Source organism: Rhinatrema bivittatum, chromosome 4 (genome assembly GCF_901001135.1).
Source record: "Rhinatrema bivittatum chromosome 4, aRhiBiv1.1, whole genome shotgun sequence".
Taxonomy (NCBI): Eukaryota; Metazoa; Chordata; class Amphibia; order Gymnophiona; family Rhinatrematidae; genus Rhinatrema; species Rhinatrema bivittatum.
The window spans coordinates 344,294,957-344,315,500 of NC_042618.1; the positions used below are offsets into that span (position 1 = coordinate 344,294,957).

Below are 20,544 nucleotides of genomic sequence, written 5' to 3' on the forward strand. Positions count from 1 at the left end.
TAGGAGGGAGCTGGGCTTTATTTGATGGGCCATGACAGACTGAAGTGTATGTGTGTGTGATGGGGAGGGGGGCAGCACAGTAATTGTTCGCACAGGGCAGCAAAAACACCTAGCACCGGCCCTAGGTGCACAGCTATTTTGTACTCATATTGAATTGGAAATTTGTAACCATTTACATTTCTGTTTAAAAGTAGATTTTAGCCACAAATCTTTTGAATATGGACCCCCTTACTGTATAAACGAAAGTGGCTTTGGATGCTTGGGACAGTAACAAACAAATTGAACATGGTTGAGATACAGGCAGGTACAGCAGATGCCCAAGATCAGAGTCAGTAGCAACTGAAGTTAAATGAGCCCCTGCAACTCCATATTTTACTGCAAGGTCAAGTCAATCACGAGTAGAAGGGAAAGTATTTAAAAAATCTCCAAGCTATAACTACCAAACACTTTGAAAAATTTACATCCTCATAATGAAAGTCTCCTGTTCAGTCTCCCTTCACCATTTTCAGTTCAGTTTACACTGAAATGCTTGAAAGACAGCACATAAGCCACTTAACATAAGCCACAGAGACCATGTAACAATGATATCAATGGACAGTAATAAAGGGTTACAAATGAAAAACTGTTACTGAGGCTGATCACTCATACTTCATTATAACATACTGCATAGTACAACAAAGGTGCAATAATGAAGACAAACTACATAATGGAATTTTTTGTTTCTTCATTAAACTATAGAATTTTTTCAGCTGAATCATAACTAATTGCAATCTAGACATAAAAACCTCCAGAAGTAAAATTTAATGCAGTACATTGTGACAATCATTTTAAACATTCAGAAAGAGTCTATTTTTTAAATTTTAATGTTCTACCACCACTCTTGAAACATTCTACAGTGGTAAAGAAGCATTCTATTAACCTCCATCATATGCCCCTCACACAGAAAGGATACCAGGGTAAGCGAAAAATGCCTGGTCAGTGTTTCAAATGGAAAAAATTAAGAAGGGTAGGTTTGACATTCTTGCCCTGGACCTGACCATGCAGCTATTCGGAGGTTAGATAAGAGCATTATTTAAGCAGGTGATAAAATCCTCACAGAAAGCATTTATAAGTGGTTCTGGTGCACTGGAACGCAGTTCAAATACTGCACATCCAATGTATCAGGCCTCAATTTGGTCCCTCACACCAAAGCAATAGCAACCTCAGGCTTGGTAGCCACATACACTCTAGGGTCCTCCGTGTGGATCTTTCACACTTCTTTAAAAAAAAGGTGGGCATACTAAATTAAGATAAACTCAGACATTTGATTTGTTGCTACTACAGCTTATTGAGCAACAAAGGCTGAGGATAAAAACCCTAGTATCAGAATGTGGATCCCTAAAGGATGGAATTAAAGAAAAGAGTACATGGGGCAACTTTCTGGTGTGGCAGTTGCTACCCTTAAATAACAGTATCCAGGTTTAATGCAACTCCACCATTGCTCTCTGCTTCAACAGCAGTCGGAAATTGGATTCAGACAGCAACCGACTTTTACGGTTTGGGGAACAAACAAACATGGGGGTAACTCGCTGAGGCGGCTTTTACAACCCTTAATCATTAAGCCTGATACTTTTGATGTGGCTCCATCATTACTCTCTGCTTCCACAGCAGGGGTTAGGGGAAAAAGGATTCGGACAGCATCTGAGGGCCCTGACTTTTTTGGTCTGGGAAACCGATGGTAACCTGCACAGTGCAGCAGATACTGGCATAAGCTTGCTGGGCAGATCATTTGATCATTTTCTGCCGTCATTTCTACATATGAAATGACGGCATTTGTCTAAGGGTAAAAGTGGAAAGACAGCAGAAAGGCAATCCATGAATACTGGAGCAACTTGAAAGCAAACTTCAGAGTCAATTGTTAACCCTATCAAATGCTTTAAACTGAAATAATTCACTTTCTATTTGGAAACCCATTTTGCCTCCATGAAAAATATCTAGAAGGTGTATGTTTAGGGGATGTGAGATTTGCTGACAAACATCCTTCCAAAACAGGTGTCTGTGTGCCAATACACCTGTTTACTTAAGTTCAATTGTAACCTTTTATTGTTATATGAAGTTTTTTATATTATGGTGTATCCACCAAAATGAATTAATGTTATGGTAACAATGAAAACTGTATAAAAATTGACATATATGAACACAAAAAGATAACAAGTTCAGCCCTTTACCAGAAAATTTAGATATGCTTCTATTTGTATAATAAATCTTGAAATCCTCCACAGAAATACTGTTGGAATAGCTCACTCATTCATTGTTTGCTCAGATAGTTAAACAAATTAATTCCCACCCAGGGAGACATCACAGATTTGAATAAAATGAGATGCTGGTGTTGATTTTTGTATTTTTCAGGAAGGGGGAAAGGAGAGAGAAATTTGAGTTTAGAAGATTTTACTCAAGCTCTTCTCCCCATTCCACCTCAGTCCTTATCTACCCCCAAAGGGGGTGATTTATAAGTTACTGAAAAGTTCATTTTTCTTGCTCCAGTCCATTGGAGGCGCCTTTTTATTGGACCGCTTCTGATGTGCTCTCTCCTTGGCAACAGCCAGCGGCACATTCAAGTCCAGCGCAGGATTAGGTGTTGAGTCGCCTTTCTCCAACTGCTCCTGAGAATTAAACTAACAAGGAACAGAACATTAGAGAAAGCAGTGGTCCCAGTTACTACTCAACCTTCCTTCCAACCTCAGTAGCCTTTACCCCTTACTGCTATTTATAAATTGAAGGAAATGCCAAATGTCAACAGGCATAACATCAGTTTATGCTCATCAAGTTGGCTGAATTCTATCTTGGTCACCAGTTTCTCAAGGACTGGCCATGCACAAGTCTTCCCCTGTCAGTTTTGAAGTGTTGGTCATAGGTTCTCCCTACCTTATCCCTGACAAACAGTTTCTCCTCTGTAGCATTCTTCAGTATCTAACCACAGACCCTTCTGTTCTTATAGGAGTCAGCTGCACAAAGGTCCTGCCTATCCCTCCTCTACAAGTTCAGTTGCACCTCCCCCATTCTGAGCTTCATACCTTTTCATCTGGGTCATTTGGAGTAGAAGGTGCAGTCACAAGTTCAGGTGTGGAAGGGGGACTTTCAGCCACCAGTTCAGAGAGCTCTTCCTTCCCATTATTCTGAACAGAGATGGAGAAGGGAAATTATCACTTAGTCATGAAAATTCTTTGGTTTTGAAGGCTGGTATTAAATCCCCAAACACTAGGGTCTGGCTCCTCAGTTCTATTATAGATTAGATTTATAGGGAGAGCTGTAAGAACACAGTAGCCCCTCCTTGCATACCAGAGCACTGTAAGGTTCAAGGGTGTGGGATGCTCTTAAAGCTGCACAATGGGGAAAGGAGACAAGTGTATGGTAGAAGCAATACTTCTTGTTTCGCATCTTGTGTGCCAGTTTCTGCCCTTAAAAGTGGAGCAACTCCAAAGTGATCTGTTCATTTAGGCAACAGGTGATTTCCAAGTCTCTTGTAACTATATTTCAGTGGTGAACAGGTGTGCTGTCCCTGAACATAGTGAATATTCCTCTGAGTGAGCGGGTGGGAGGGGATTTCAATTTTGGTATGCGGGGTTTATTAAATTAATTGAATAATGTTAGTTTCTGTTGGATGCATGGTATGCAAAAGAAAATTTGTTGTGCTGTATTACAATAAAACAGATTTGACTTATATGACAACTAAATTCACTCTGCTATATGCAGAGATCTAGATTGCATACAGCATTTTAGATTATTCTTACAGCCATCTAATATAAAGCTTAACATAAGAATGCCATTGTGAAATCAAGATGTTTCTGGTTGGGAATATATGAGCCACTAAGTGTCCTAATCAAAGAAAAAAAACCCCCACTAGAACCAGTAATGAAAACAAGGAATCCCATACAAAAAACATTACAAACAGCAAAAGGATTTGTCTGATACAATATTAATGCCTGCAAAAAGTTGACAATTCTCCTATATCGCCCCATGATAAAAATGTACACTTCAGACTGTTCAGTTTACCTTCTCTTCCACATCTCCATTGACAACTGGCTCTGGCAAAGGACCTAAAGGGGAGACAGAATTCTCATTAACCATGCAACCGATATTAGGATAATAACAGAAGAGCAAAGGGGGAGCAAGGCATACTATAACCCAGAGCAAGTCATTTTCCCCAGGCTCTCTTTTCCTTTGGTCCCCATATACTCATGCAAATGCAGACAATCTCCAAACAATCACAGGATTTATTAATAAAAAATGTAAAGGCATAAAAAGGAAAAATATGTAGTAAAGGACTAACAGTTCCTGCTCCCTACACATCCCAAACAATTTATGGCAGAATTTCATGTCAATGGCTGCTTAGATTCTTTATTTCCACCACAGTTCTATTTGCCCTGATGATTAAACCATTGGAACAAGGGTGGGAGAAATCTCTGGTTCTGAGACCAGTCCTTGTAGCACTAGTTAAAGCTTCATTCGGGTTCTCCATAAAGCACATTCATTCTCATCGCCTTTCCTGAGCCACAGAAGTGAGGGTAAACCACCTTCAATCCTGTTCAACTAAAAAGTCAAATAGCCTACAGCTCATTAACTGAAGCAAAATGTCAGACACTGCTTAATATAAAGCTAAAAAAGAAGTCCATGGATACTTTAATGAGCCTTACAGGCAGCAGAAATTGCTCTAACACCTTAAGTTTTATGGTGTCCACACAGGCTAATTTACTGCTTTCTTACATGTCAAATATTTCATATTTTAGTGCCAAAGAATTAAAGCTCTTGGCTCGGCGATCGCATCGTGGGCTGGCCTGCGCAATCGGCGCCGCAGACCCACCGGGGTAAGGCCTCTAAAACCCACACTTGCCCTCGGAGGGTCCACCGCCGATCGCGAGGCGATCCCCCGCTGCCTGCACCGCCGGATAAACCCGCCTCCCAGCCAATCTGAGCTCACGCTCTGGCAGCCAATCAAGGGCAGGCCTCGGAGCCCTTTAAATTCTCCCGCCCAACAGCGCCGCGCGCCGAGCGTCGCGCGCCGAAGGAGCGCGTCAAAGGGGCCTGCCCCTTTGTGCGCCCCTTCGTGCAGACCCGAAGAGCAGAGCAAAACCTTAAAGTCTCCTTCTCTCACCCGCAACTTCTACATTGAATCCCGCTTCCGGACACCGAACAACGCGCAGACGTCCAACCACCCCAGACATCAGATAACTTCGCACAGTGAGTAAAACGGCACCCGTTACCTCTTCAGCAATTCACATACACAACGGCCAGCCACTCCAGGACTCATAACGCTACTAGTAGTCTGAATCGCACCTCCCCCTCCCTATTCCTCCTACTCCAGATCTCTACAGACAATTAATCCAACAACTCTCCTTTAAATCAGCTGATCCCCTCTCTTACCTAGCCAGACATTCTAGCCAATCCTTCATTTCTCTGTATTCCTAAGCTTGTTCATAGACTTCCATTGTGATGAACAATCATCCTCACAGCATTCACACGGTGTGATGAACATCCATCCTCACAGCATTCACACGGTGTGATGAACATCCATCCTCACAGCATTCACACGGTGTGATCAACAACCATCCTCACAGCATTCACACTCATACAGTGTGATCAACAATCATCCGCTCAATATTCATACTGCGTGATCCAGCAGCATTCAGCAGTAGGCAGCTACTCCAACATCCACCAAAGTTCCATACTCAACCATTCAACGCACTCAAATTCTCATCTGAGCTCATCACTCGAGCATCACTAACACCACAGTCAGCATGACGCCGAGATGTCAGATTCCGATTCTTCAACATAACCTACTCACCACAGGAAAAACCACCTTGCTACAAAGATCCCGCAACTACACAGCCCTTATCCCTATTATGATTTCTCCTCTTACCCAATTACTAGGACTAACACTATTTTCCCTTTCGCTATTCAACGCTCAATCTCTCACCAAAAAATCTCTGATCCTCAATGACTATCTTTGGACTCCAACCCAGACATCTGTGCCATAACAGAAACTTGGCTTAAACCAACAGATATTGCTATAATAAATCAACTCCCCACCGACCTCTACGACTTCTTTTCCCTCCCTCGTCTCAAAAAAAGAGGAGGGGGCATTCTTTTGGCAGCCAAAAAAGATTTGAAATTTAACCAACTCTCAGTCAAAGCAGTCCCTAAACTTGAAATAGGACTTTTCAAAACAGCTCAACTCCAAGTCCTACTCGTGTATGCCCCTCCAAGCGTTCTGGATTCAGATGCCTCCCCCATTGTAGAAATAATTACTACACACTTAAATCTGGAATCCCCGGCTATAATTTTAGGAGATTTTAACTTACATGTTGATAACCCTACACCCACCACCAATTGCGAAGCTCTACTTACTGCCCTCTCAGCTATGGGATTTGAACAGATCATTAACAAACCCACCCATAAAGCTGGACACACCTTGGACCTTATCTTCGTAAATACTGGGATCAAATACACCTCACCTCCTTCCTGCACCCCTGTCCCATGGTCAGATCATTCTCTAATCACCGTCACTTTTTCTCTGACACAATTCAGAAAACATCCCCCATCGAAATCCTCATTTCTCTACAGAAGACCCTGCTCATCCGACGACCTTAACAGCCAGCTCACCTCAGAGCTTCCTCACATTAACCTCTCTGACCCTAACTCAGCCATCCTCTCCTGGAACAACATCACTGAGGCAGTAGCAAACAAACTTTGTCCACTATCAGCAAAAAATCTAAACCCAAACCCAGCAAAAAGACAACCATGGTTCTCAAACAACCTCCATAAACTTAAACAAAGCCTAAGACACAAAGAAAGCAAATGGCGTAAGGCACCCTGCCCCAGCACCTTAGCCGCCTACAAACTAGCTCTACATCACTACAAGAACTCTACCCAAAAATCAAAAAGGGATTACTATGCTAGCAAGATTCATGACCTTGTATTTGACGCCAAAGCTCTTTTTGCTTACATATCTAACCTGACACACATCAACATACCAGATATTCCCATAGACCTAGCTCAATCTAAAGCCGAGGAATTGGCTATTTTCTTCCAAGACAAAATATCTAACCTGCTAAAGCGACTGACCCCCAGCAACAATTCTCGTCCTAATGCGCCACAGATACAAAACAAAGGAACCTCCTTTGAATCATTCCAACCCATCACAGCCTATGAGATTATTCTGTTACTTAAAAAAATGAAACCTTCATCCCACCCCTTCGACCAAATACCCACAAAGCTCCTCCTTCTAATACCGGAAACGATATCCAAAACTCTGGCAGATATCATAAACTGCTCATTATCCCAGGGTCTATTTCCAGAAGACCTAAAACTAGCTTCGCTAAAACCACTCTTAAAGAAACCTAATCTAGACCCCAAGGACCCCAACAACTTTCGTCCGATCTCCAATCTTCCATTTATTGCCAAGATAATGGAAAAGCTGGTCAACACTCAACTCTCCAACTACATTGAAGATCACAAAATACTTTACCCCTCACAACATGGTTTCCGTAAAGCTTTAAGCACAGAGACGCTACTCATATCCCTGACAGACCACATCATCATGGGGCTAGACAAAGGCCAATCCTTTCTACTTATCCTTTTGGACCTTTCGGCCGCATTTGATACCGTCAAACACTCCATCCTCATCAATCAACTTGCGAACATAGGAATCTCAGGAACTGCCCTATCATGGTTCAATACTTTCCTCAACAACAGAGGCTATAAGGTCAAGATACATAATAAGGAATCCTCCCGCTTCTCTTCAGCTTTTGGAGTTCCTCAAGGCTCCTCCCTATCCCCTACACTCTTTAATATTTACCTTCTACCGCTATGTCAACTGCTAACCCACTTGAAACTAACTCACTTCCTATATGCAGACGATGTGCAGATCTTGATCCCCATCAAAGAAACCATCTCCAAAACTCTTGAATTTTGGGAAATTTGCCTTAAAGAAATCAATCGCCTCCTCTCGAGTCTAAACCTGATATTAAATACAGCCAAGACGGAACTGCTCATCATCTCACCAGAAAATAGCAACCCACCTCCATGTCCTCTAACCCACCATCTTACCACCCAAACAAGGGATTTAGGTGCAATTATCGACAACCATCTTAATCTAAAATCCTTCATCAAACAAACTACTAAAGACGGATTCTATAAACTTCAAGTACTTAAAAGAATCAAACCGCTCCTTCACATGCGAGACTTCAGAACGGTCCTTCAAGCAGTAATCTTTTCTAAGATAGACTACTGCAATTCCATCTTATTAGGTCTCCCTTCTGCTTCCATTAAACCCCTTCAGATGCTTCAGAATTCAGCTGCGAGAATTCTGACTAACACCAGGAGAAGAGACCACATCTCTCCTATTCTCAAGAATTTGCACTGGCTGCCAATACACTTTAGAATTATCCACAAATCCCTCACTATCATCTACAAGACTATCCATCACCAAGCATCCCTCAATCTTCAAATTCCACTCAGAAAGCACACATCCACCAGACCCATCAGAGAAGCCTACAAAGGATCACTCCTTGTTCCACAAACCAAAACCACTCAACACCTAACCTACAGAGACCGAGCCTTTTCCACAGCCGGACCTTCACTATGGAACTCTATTCCTCCCGATCTAAGACAAGAACCATGCCTTCCTACTTTCAGAAAAAGGCTTAAGACATGGCTATTTAAACAAGCCTTCCCAGATCCATATTGAAAGACAGTAACATCTTATAAGACACTACACAATATTATGTAAATTATTAATGTAAATAATTCATCTTTACTACTCAACTATCTTACTCTAATTCTCTCCCCAGTTTTATGACCCTGTTGTAATGTAACTTTTATTTTATTTCTTTGCACTTGTTTATGTTCTGTTTTTTGTGCACACCCTCTCGTTATTTGTAAACCGGCATGATGGGGTTCCTAATCTCGAATGCCGGTATAGAAAAATCTATAAATAAATAAAAAAATAAAGCCACTACTAAAACCAGAACAAATCTGCTATCAGGAGGGGAGGGCTTGATTAACTGGTACAAGAAAAGGAAAGGAGAGAACCAGGGAAGGCATGTACAAGAAAAATACTAGAGACCTACTAGGTGTGCTTGACTCAGTATGGGTAAAGCAAAAGTTGCTTACCTGCAATAAAGGTCCTCTCAATAGGTCAAATCAGCCACACAATTGGGTGATTTCATTTGATTGTGCCAAGAGAAGAAAAAATGAGCTCAGAAATAAGGTTTTTCTGAGCATGCACAGGGGGTTCCCATGGAGTTACCTCCAAGTGAGTCTCCTCAGTCTTAATATAGCAAGCTTACCATTAACTTCAGGAGAAATGGAATTGTACCAGATTTGTCCAGCCATCTATCGAGAACACGTGTTGCAGGTAAACATTGCTTTCTCCATGGACAAGCAGGACAACAATCAGCCACACAAATGAGAACTCAAGCTGAAGGCTGCATGCCAGTTTTTTTTTTTATATATATAAAAAAATATAACATGCAATGTTAGTAACTGGTTACGTGGGAGGTAACAAAGGGTAGTGGTAAGGAGCTTTGAGAGGGGCATTACTAGTGGTATGCCTTAAGGATTAGTCCTTTAACATTTTTGGTGACATCATCCGATGGAACCCGGCATGGAAAACTTTTGTCAAGTTTCTAGAAACTGACTGGCAGACTGAGCATGCCCAGCTTGCTGCTATCCGCGCATCCATGCAAGGTCCCCCCTTCTGTCTCGTAACATAGCAAAAAGTACGAGCGAGAAAAACAAACCAAAGGTGAACCCAACATTGTGGGGAGGCAGGTGGAATTCCTGAGGACTAGCATCCTGCTGTCCTAAAACACCTGGTACAGGTAAGCAACTGAGCTTTCTCCTAGCACAAGCAGGATGGTAGTCCTCACAGAGCTCCAGACTGCACCATTTGACCAGAGACCCACAGCAGCCGAACAAGGTGCCAACGGGCACAACACAACTGTGACGCTATGGGGAAAATAGGGGCGGTCTGGTCCCACAGAGAGCACGATGAGAGACAGATGGGCTCAGGACTGGATTGGCCAAAAGCCCTGTCCTGGCAACTATCCCTGTCAAGGCAGTAGTGAGCTGCGAACATGTGGAGAGAACTCAAGGTCGTGACCCTGCAGATTTCAGCAACAGGGACCGCATGCAGATGGGCCACTGACACTGCCATAGCCCACACAAAGTGAGCCTTCACCCTGCCAGCCAGCTGCAGGTCTGCCTGCTCATAGCAGAAGGCAATACAATCTGCTAGCCAGTTGGACAAGGTTTGCTTCCCCACAGCTGCTCCCAGGCTATTGGGGTCAAAAGACAATCCAAGTAGAAAGCGAGCGCCTGCTTGCAGTCCAGGGTGTGGAGAGCAAGTTCCCCCGGGTGGGAATGAGGCCGTGGGAAGGATGATTGACTGGTTGATGTGGAAATCAGTCACCACCTTCAGCAAAAAGTTTGGATGAGTGCGCAGCACCACACGATCATGGAAGAATTTCGTGTAGGAGTGTACGTGACCAGGGCCTGGATCTCACTGACCCTGTGAATGGAAGTGATAGCCATCAGGAACATAACTTTCCAGGTGAGGAACTTCAAGTCACAGGATTTGAGAGGCTTGAACTAATGCTGCATTAGCCTCGCCAAGACAACGTTGAGATCCCACAGGGTCGTTGGCAGGTGAAGCGGGGGCTTCAGCTGAACAAGACTCCGGCATGAAGCACCCGACCAGCAACTGGACTGAAATGGGCACACTGGCGACACCCTGGAGGTAGGCACGGAGGTGTACTCGGACTGAGCTGGTTTGGAGGCCAGACTGACAGGTGCCAAAGGTAATCCAGCAGGTGGGGGAACGGACAGGAGAAAGGGTCCAGTCTGTGGCCACTGCAACAGGTGGAGAAACGCTTCCACTTCGAGCTGTAAGATTTCCAGGTGGAAGGTTTCCGGGATTCGATCAAGACCCTGGAGACACCATCTGAGAGCTGCAAGGGCTGGAGGATCATGTGCTCAACATCCATGCCGTGAGGGCCAGGGCCCAGAGGTTCAGGTGGCACAGGGTGTCCTGGTTCTGCGATAAGAGGTCGGGAGCCATCCTCAGTGGGACTGGTGTGCTCATGGACAGGTCCTGGAGCAGAGGAAGCCACACCTGCCTTGGCCAGGAGGGTGCCACCAGGATCATGGTCCCCCCGTCCTCTTGCAGCTTCGTCAGAGTCCTCAAGAGAAGCAGAATAGTCCCCAGTGAAGAGAGAATGCATCTCAGGCTGGACGGTCCTTCCCCAGAATCAGGGAGCAGAACATGCTCACCTTATGATTGAGGGGAGAGGCAAACAGGTCCATATCCGGCTTGCCCCAGCAAGGGAATAGGTCAGCTGCCTCCGCCGGGTTCAAGGACCACTCATGTGGCTGAGGTGGTCCGCCAGCGTATTCAGATGGCCAGGCAGTATGTGGCCCATAGGCACATCCCCCTGGAGAGAGCCCAATCCCAGACCTGTATCGTTTCCTGGCACAGTGGGGAGGAGCCCATGCCACCCTGCTTGTTGATGTACATCACCACCTGGTTGTCTGTTCTGAGAGGACGACCTTAGAGGACAGCCTGTCCTGAAAGGCCCATAAGGTGTACCGGATATCCTGCAGCGGGACTCTGCCGCAGTCCAGAGGCCCTGGGTATGCAGGCCGTCTGTGTGGGTCCCCCACCCCTGAGGCGAGGCATCAGTGGTGAGGGTCACGGGCTGGAATGGGAGCCCGAGTTCCAGAGTGGACTGGGCCCTCCCACCAGGTTAGGGAGAGACAGAGGGACCGTGACTGACACCAATGCTTCCAGATTCTGGAATGCCTGCTGCCACTGGGACCACAAGGCCCACTGCGAGTCCCTTATGCGGAGGCGGGCCAAGGGGAGGTTACATGGACCTAGGCCACCATATGGCCCAGCAGGAGGAGCAGCAGATGGGTCAGTACCTTCTTTTGGTTGCAAATGAGGATAGCCAGCGAGGAGAGGGTGACTGCCCTATCCCTGGGCAGAAAAGCTTTCGCTTGTGCCGTATCCAACCTGGCACTGGTTAAGTCCAGTCGTGGAAATGGATTGAGATGTGACTTGGGGAAGTTAATAATGAATTCCAAGGTCTGACCTATCAAAGCTAGAGCATTCACGGCCCCAGAGTGTGATTTGCTCCGGATGAGCCAATCGTCCGGGTATGGGAAGATGTGGACAGAGCAACGCCTGAGGTAGGCAGCCACCACCGCCAAGCATTTTGTGAAGACGTGTGGAGCTGAAGCCAGCCCAAAAGGGAAGCACTTTGTATTGAAAATGTGCCGTCTCCACCAGAAAGCAGAGGTACTTCCTGTGGTTGGGGACAATTGCAATATGGGCTAAGCCTCTTAAGTTGAGGGAGCAAAGCCAGTCTCCTCTTCAGAGGAGCAGGATCAGTGTGTGCCCAGAGAGACCATCTTGAATTTTTCTCTTACGAGAAAATGGTTTAACACCCTGAAGTCGACAATGAGGCACAAGCCACCATTCCTCTTCAGATTGAGAAAATACCTCGAGTAGAAACCGTAGCCCCACTGCTCATGGGGAACTGGTTCTACCGTGTCCGCCGCTGAAAGGGCAGAAAGTTCCGATTGAAAAACTACCTGATGGGCGGCTGTACCCCAAGATGGACAAGGGGAAGCGTCTCTGGGTGCCTGCTGAGATTTAGGCGGTAGCCCTGGCAGACAATGGATAGAACCCAATGGTCCAAAGTGATTGCCTCCCAGTGGAAGGCGAAGCAAAGAAGCCTTCCACCAACTGGGAGATCGGCCACCATGGGAACCGGCGTTTAGCTCGTGCCTCCTCACCCCCAGTCAAAAACCAATAGGTGGGGCTGCTGGGGGTCTGGTTGGGCCCTCAGAACTCGCTGCTGCCGGCCACGGCCTCGAGGGCTGGACCACAGTGGGTGAGTATGGGCAGCTGGAGGGAAGTGTTTCCTTGACTGGTAGAAGGGCTTGCGAGAGCTCGGCCTGGAGGACTTCCTGGTGGTGGAAGGGCCCTTTGAGGGACTGGCGGAGAATTGCTGAAGAGTATCATGCTGATCTTTCAGCTGCGCCATGACCTCTCAACTTATCCCCAAACAGGTTCTCTCCTGTAAAGGGGAGGTCCGTAAGCCAATCCTGAACCTCCGGTTGGAGGATCAGTGCCAAGGCGCTAACTCCACTGGTGGCTAGGCAGGCAGCGGTTTCGAAGACATCATAGGTAGACCTGATCTCATGTCTACCCGCCTCGAGTCCCAGCGAGGCAATGGCTGCAAGGGACTCCTGCTGTTGCTGGTGAAGGCCCTCCACAAACTTCTGGACTTGCTTTCATAGGTTGCGGTCATATTGGGTCATGTACAGCTGGTAGGCTGCAATACGGGCCACCAGCATAGCCCCTTGGAACATTTTCCTCCCTATGCCGTCGAGCTCCCTGTGTTCGTGCTCTGGAGGGGCAGAAGCGTGTTTCTGGCTTTCTTAAGCAGGGACTCCATCATCTCAGACTGGTGGGGTAAGTGCCGCCGTTCAAAGCCCATGGCCTGTTCAACCAGATAAGTCGAATCAGCTTTCCTGTTCATCGGGGCAACAGACACTGGGGGTTTCCAAATACAGAGGAGTATTTTAAAGATGTCATGGACCAGCACCGCCATGACCTCTTTTGGAGCATTGATGAACTGGAGGACCTCCAGCATCTTATGACAAGTATCCTTCTGACAGGAGCTGGAAGGCAATGGCCTCGTCATGGCCCTCACAAAGCTGGTGAAAGACAGGTCCTCTGGCAGAGAGCGACGCCGTTCTTCTGGAGGGGAAGGCTACAAGAGGGGGTCATCTGAGAACTCAGACACGTCAGAGGCAGCTGGAGGGACCCTCCTCCTCACTAGGGTCCGGACGCTGAGGGCGGGGACTGGGAGGGATGGAAGGCCTGAGCCCCAAGGTCACCGAAGGGGCATCGGCAGCACTGATGGACCCCCAGGCATTGAAAGGGGAATTGGCCACGGTACGGCGGGAGGCAATGGCAGCTGCCTGGGGAACGGCAGGCGTGGGCGCCTGGTCCCTGAGGCCTCAGCCTCCTTGAGGACCCAGGAATCTGAATCGCTCCAGTGGAGGGCATCGGTGGCCGAGGAGGCATCGGAGGCCTCTTGGGCACTGGTTACGTCAGTAGGACGCCAAGAAGGATGTCCAGACGCTCCAGCAAAGGTTCAAACAACGAAGGCAGAGGCTCGGGCACCGGTATGGGGCTGGTGGCACCGGCAGCTCGATGATCTGAAGCGCTTTTGAGCTCTGCCGCTTGCACCCTGTGGGTCCAACTCCTCCTGAAAGTCCTGGGTAATAAGGACTGATGGAGGGGAACAAGGCGTCTCAGGCGCATCCTCGGAGGGACCATGAGGAAGCACGGTGCCCAGCTCCATTGTGAGAACTCCTCAGGCTTCTGGGCACATCGGAGGATGGGGCCACTGGTGGCCGGTGCCGCTTCGATGGCCGCTAATGCTGCTTCAAAACCGGGATCGTGTCGGGACAGTGAACGTGTCTATGCTTCCTGGGTTTTCGGTGCTTGGCCCGGTCTTTCCCCTGTGCAGAGGACGAAGATGACCCCAAGGTTAGGGGGAGGGGAGAGACCACAGAGAATCAATCTCCCTTTCCTTGATCCTTAGGGGACCGCCAGGGAAAGCAATGGAGACTGTTCCCCGCGGTCCTTAGGCATGGAGACACCACCAGAGGGTTTTGGAGAGCCAAAAATCTTCTCCATTTTATCTAGGCATGCACGACGTCCTTTGGTGGTCATTTGATCGCACAAACGACTCCCTTGAACATCGTGCAAGGCCCCAAGGCAGAGGATACATATGTGGCAAGAGAACAGATCTAGAGCCTTCTGCTCATACCACACAGAAAACCTCCATTTCAGTCCATAGGACTTTCTAGTGGAAAGCTTTCTGGAATCTACAAGGACCCGAGACATCTTTATTAACCTCTCAACATCTAGGCTGTAAGTGACAGAGCCTGGAGGATCGCGTACAGAACACCCCTGCCCCAATGGTGGGCAAAAGGTGTCAAAGGCTGGTTCCTTCTTTCCTGTTGTATCTTCCTGTTGCAGGGGGACATAAATAAGCACACATCTGGGCTCCCCAGATGTGGATGATCCAGTTCACTACCTCCTTGTCCAGAGACCACTGAAGGCACAACAAGTCTGTCCACTATCACATTCTCCATTCCGACCAGATACATGGTCCTGAGTACCATCCCGTGAGGCAGGGCCAAGGACCAGATCTGGACCTCTTCCAGACACAGGAGGTAAAACCCTGTGCCTCCCTGCTTGTTGACATACCACATCACATCTTGGTTGTCTGTATCAGGACTGTAGTCCACAGGGGATGAGGCCCTGGGTGTTCTGCCTTCGTCTAGAGCAGGGGTGGGCAATTAATTTTCCCATGGGGCCGCATGAGAAATTGGGATGGTTTTAGAGGGCCGGACTAATATAATTAACTCAGTTCTCAATAGCCCTACTTATGAAAAGACAGCAGTTTACCACCAATGCATGTCCTCTGAGAAAACACAACAAATAAGACCGATACAAACGCTTACATGCTAGCAAAATATCTCATCTCGGTAACAGACACAGAACCGACCTAACATACTCCCAGGATCTGTAGTAATGCACAAACTAATCCGCACACAGTTACACCTGTATTATGGAATACACTCAAACAGGAGCAACCCTATCTATGAAAAGGCAACACTACAAATATTAAATCAGGTCCTAAAAACCAATACACCTCTTATTAGGAAAACAGAACTAGCAAGCACTATAGATCCCCACACAGAAATAATTGTAAAACTATACTAATAAGCAGAATAAATGTTTCAAAACAGCTATGAACAGAATAACATCCAACAATTAAAAACTCATAAAAACTATTAAACATTCTCCAAACACCAATAAAATATTTCAAAAAAGCAGACACCACACAATTAAAATGGCAGTCAAGAAAAATAAACTTAAAGCCACCTTTACTTACCCCCTCCAGCAGCTCTCCTACTCCCCTTCCCTGCAGGCCGTGGCACACACCAGAAGCAGCAGTAGAAGCTAAGCTCTATACTTATGGTCCTCTTCCTTAGTGCCCATGTCTCTCACACACACACCATACCAGTCATGCCCCCATGACCAGTTTCTGTCTCTCACACACCAATCATCTCCCAAACAGTCTTTGGCACACACACACCAGTCACCTTCCTGAACAGTTTCTCTCATGCCATACACACACACACAGGCTTCCCACTCCCGTGTTTACTTACATATATGGGCTTCTCACTCTCATAATCACTTTGTCTCTCTCTCTCTCTCACACACACCCACACACTCACTCACCAGTCTCTCACTCCCATGCTTGTTCTCTCCACATGCACAGGCTTCTCACTCCCATAATCACTTTCTTTCTTTCTCTCTCTCACACACACACACCCCAGTCTCTCACTCCCATGTTCTCTTTCAGATATACAGGCTTCTCCCTCCCATGATGTGTCTCACACACACCCAGGTTTCTCACTCCCATGCTCACTCTTCACATGCACAGGCTTCTCATTCCCATAATCACTTTCTGTTACACACACTCCAGTCTCTCTCATTTCCATGCTCACTCTCCACGTGCACAGGCTTCTCATTCCCTGAATCACATTCTCTCACATTCACACTCACCAGTCTTTTTCTCTCACACACACCGTCACCTTACCAAGCAGTCTCTCTCTCTCATGCATGCACACTCACCCAGGTTTCTCACTCCCACAACACCAGGCTTCTTACGCTCATGCTTTCCCACATACCCAGACTTCTCACTTCCATGCTTTTTCACACACACACACACACACACCAGTCACCTCCCTGACTGTCTCACACTCTCACATACACATCAGTCATCTCCCTGAGCAATCACTTTCATTGTCGCTCACATACACACACACACACACACACATCAGCTCTCTGACCAGTCAATTACACACAGGCTGGCTGGCTGCTTCTCTTTCTTTCTCTTACTCACTTCCTCTTCCCCTCCCGAGCACAAATGGGAGCTGCAGCAGCCCCCGCAGGCCAAGAAAGAAGAATCCCATTGGCCGCGGAAGGCTCATGCTGCTGACTCCTCTCTCGATTACTGGCTGCTTCAATTGCTCGGGGACTGACGCTGCAGCTGACGCGGCACGGCTCTCCTTCCCGCGCACCGCTCCGTGTATCACTTCCTGTTCCGGGTCACGGGAGGGGGGTGCAGGCGCGGGAAGAAGAAAAGGCCAGCCGCGGGTACCACAGCTTCTTCTAACACCGCTGCCGTTCCCACTGGGCTTGAACGTGCTGACAGCCCAGCGGCAATGGCAGCGGGAGAGACCGGGAGCGCGCGCCGCGGACCGGCAAAAAACTCCCACGGCCCGGTCCCAGTCCGCGGACCGGTGGTTGAGGACCCCTGAGATAAAAGACCACGAAAGGCGGAACTGTGACATATGTAGGAAAGAAACTCAAGCGAAGGCACGCTGCCCGATTGGCCGGTGCTGGGCAAGGCTTGCCCAGCACCGGCCAATCGGACAGCGTGCCTTCGCTCGAGTCACTCCCTCCCCCCCCCACCGGACGCTGCCTTCCCTCTACAAGGGAAGGCAGCGTGCCTCATTCTCTGTCTGCTCTCAGCTGTGGGCGGGCCGGTCACAGACCGTAGGCAGGCCGGATTCAGCCCGCGGGCCGCCCCTTGCCCAGGTCTGGTCTAGAGGGACTGGCACTGGTGCCAGCCAAAGCAAAGATGGACGGGGGGGGGAGGGCTGCAGGCCTCTCTTTTCCTGCCAGCCTCAGTGGAGCTTCTTCCTTGGAAGAACCAGCAATGAGCACCGTATCAGCCAGGGGGAGCATCGGTGCCCCACCGGACATCAATGGCCTCCCAGGACCCAGTGCCAACTGGGTCAGTAACACACCAATAAGCACATTGAGCCGTTCCAGCAGCAGTTCCAGTAGGGTGAGTGCCGGCACCATTGATTGAATGCTCTGCAAAGCCCACTGCACTGCCACCTGGACCCTGTGCTCCAGTTCCTCCTCGAAAGTTGCCGATGCCTAAACAGACTGGTAGGCAGGAGGGGTGGCCAAATCTTCCTCAGATCCCCGAGGTGGATCAGCAACTGGCACCAGGACAAGTGGAGACCGTTGTGGACACTGGCATTGATGGAGAATAGGCATTCCTCACTGCAGGGTTACTTCAGGGGCATCACGGCATGAGCCGGTACTGTGCATTGAAGGTGACCAGTGCCAATGCTTCCTTGGTTTCCCCTCGGTGCTCGGCCCGGTGTTTCCCTGGTGCAGAGGTTGATGACGAATCATATGTCCTTGACTTGGAAGAGACTGACAGAGGCTAGTCCCCGACACCCCTATCCGCTAATGACTGACGGAACTGATGGCCCCGCCAATGCAGATGGCTAAATGTGCAACAGTGCAGCTCCCAGGTGCAAATGCCGCCAATGGCTCAGACTTCGACCCTAATTTTTTTTTAATCTTGTTCAGCATGATGTCCCTTGGGGGTCATCTGGCCACACATGCGGCAACATCGGCCATCGTGTGATGCCCCCAGGCAGAGGACATCTCATGAGGGTATGTAATGGATATGGCCCTCGGACACTGGAGGCACCAACTAAAACTGGACAAGACCATAACGAGCGAAAAGGGGAAAAAAATCCAGAGATTGACGGCAGGCGGTCAATGCCCAGGGGGAGAACAGAAGCAAAATAAAAACTTACCTGACCACCGAAAAACCTGACTGGGGAAACTAGAGAGACAGAGGGACCCGCATTTGATGAATCATGAGAAAACCCAAAAAGGACGGTGAAAATAGTTTCCAAGGCAATTTAAGGAAAGGCCACAAACTCACTCTACCGCAAGGTGAAAGATCCACGGAGAAAAGACTGAAGAGGGATCCCACGTGGACATGTGGAATAGGGCATGCTCAATATGCTAAGTCAATTTCCAGAAACTTTGACAAGGTACTGGTCCCTCAGTAGGCAGTTTCCTTTTAGCTGCCCCAAAAAGTTGAGGAAAACAAATACTCAGTGAGACTTCTGAATTTTAAGGCCCTGGCATAAATTCAAGAATAGGCAGTGCAGTTAAGTACATCATGTGCTGATGCCAAATACATGCAGCAGTCATGAAGGGACATTTTGTAGGAACATTGACATCTTTTGAAGCCTTTTTGTCTGCCATTTTAAAGAGCTGAAGTTGACAAAGCTAAAAATGGAAAAAATACCAGTAAAGCCTTTCAACAACCAGCTTAGGAGAGCAAATATTGCATTCTCACGAGTAGAGAGAAGACTAAGGAGACTAATGTGGCAACACCGGCATGGGAGCCTCCATGCATGCTGAGCTCCAAGAGCACTTTTCTGTCTCATCACAGTCAGATGACATCCAATTGTGTAGCCAATTTGTCCTGTTGTCCATGGAGAACAGGACAAGCATACATATGTGAAGAGGGAAAGGGTTAATGAGATGCTTAGATTCCACCTAGCCTTTTCCAGTACTGGATCAGATTATCCACTTTGTTCTGGTGGTCTAGGGCCTGGCAAAAAAAACAAACAAAAACCCAAAGACTCTCCAACTTCCATTTCTCAGTGACTGAAATATGGTCTCCATGAAATAAAAACTACATATGCATATGTTGCTACAGGTAATAGTTCAAAATATGAGCAGTGTCAAAGCTTCAAGCTTAGTTCCTATCCATACATCTTTCATAGGTATTCATAATTCAAGTAAAACCAGCACTGCCTGCATTTTTTTTTTATACCACAGTTCAAGCATGAGGCAAGCGATTCACTTTTGATATTTACCCTCAGCCAATTGGGTTTTCAGTATATCCACAAAGAATTTGTATGAGAAGTCTGCATACCATGGAGACTCAGTATATGCAAGCTCATATCATGCATACTCATTGTGGATATCCTGAAAACCTGACTGGCTGTGTGGTCCCCAGGACAGGTTTGGGAAGCCCTGGTTTAAGGGGTGGTTTAAGGAAATTAATCAGCTTTCTAGCACTTTTTTCTCCATTAGAGTTAGCTCACACTTTTTCAGTAGTAGTTCAAGGCAAGTTACATTCATGTATTTTATATTCCACCTTTCAGGCACTATAGGTATGTAAGCCTTCTGGGGATAAGAACAATCCTAGGTCATTTGATAAGCATTTTTCCCATACACACGACAGAAAAGCCTAAGTAAATAAGGCCTGAAGTATGGATCTGAGGCAATGGAGGGTAAAGTATCTTGCCTAAGGTCATAAGGATCAGCAGTAGAATTTGAACCCTGGCTTTCCTATTCTCAGCAAGCTGCTGAAATCACTAGGCTACTGCACTCTACCACTAAAAAATGGTGCTTTCCTCCAGACTTCATGCTCCAAATCCTTCATCTGCAAATCTGACATTGCAAAGATCTTAATGCTGCCCTTAAACCCAGAGTCAGCATTAACTTTACCACTCCAGGCATGAGCTGATGAAAGTTATTTGTACTTGCATTTAAGGCAGCTGAATTAAGAAGCT

The 20,544-nt window shown here is 47.2% G+C and overlaps 1 protein-coding gene across 2 annotated transcripts in view; it reads right to left on the minus strand.

Annotated features, from left to right (window-relative positions):
• Nucleotides 1-625: 625 nt before the first annotated feature.
• SLC9A3R1 (SLC9A3 regulator 1) overlaps nucleotides 626-20,544 on the minus strand; it is a 95,591-nt gene continuing 75,672 nt past the window's right edge. For both annotated transcript variants that reach the window (XM_029600610.1, XM_029600608.1), the window contains exons 4-6: nucleotides 4,033-4,076; nucleotides 3,054-3,155; nucleotides 626-2,654 (exon numbers count right to left, since the gene is read on the minus strand). In XM_029600610.1, coding sequence (XP_029456470.1) covers nucleotides 2,487-2,654; nucleotides 3,054-3,155; nucleotides 4,033-4,076 — 314 coding nt within the window. In that variant the 3' untranslated portion in view covers nucleotides 626-2,486. The remainder of the gene's footprint in view (nucleotides 2,655-3,053; nucleotides 3,156-4,032; nucleotides 4,077-20,544) is intronic.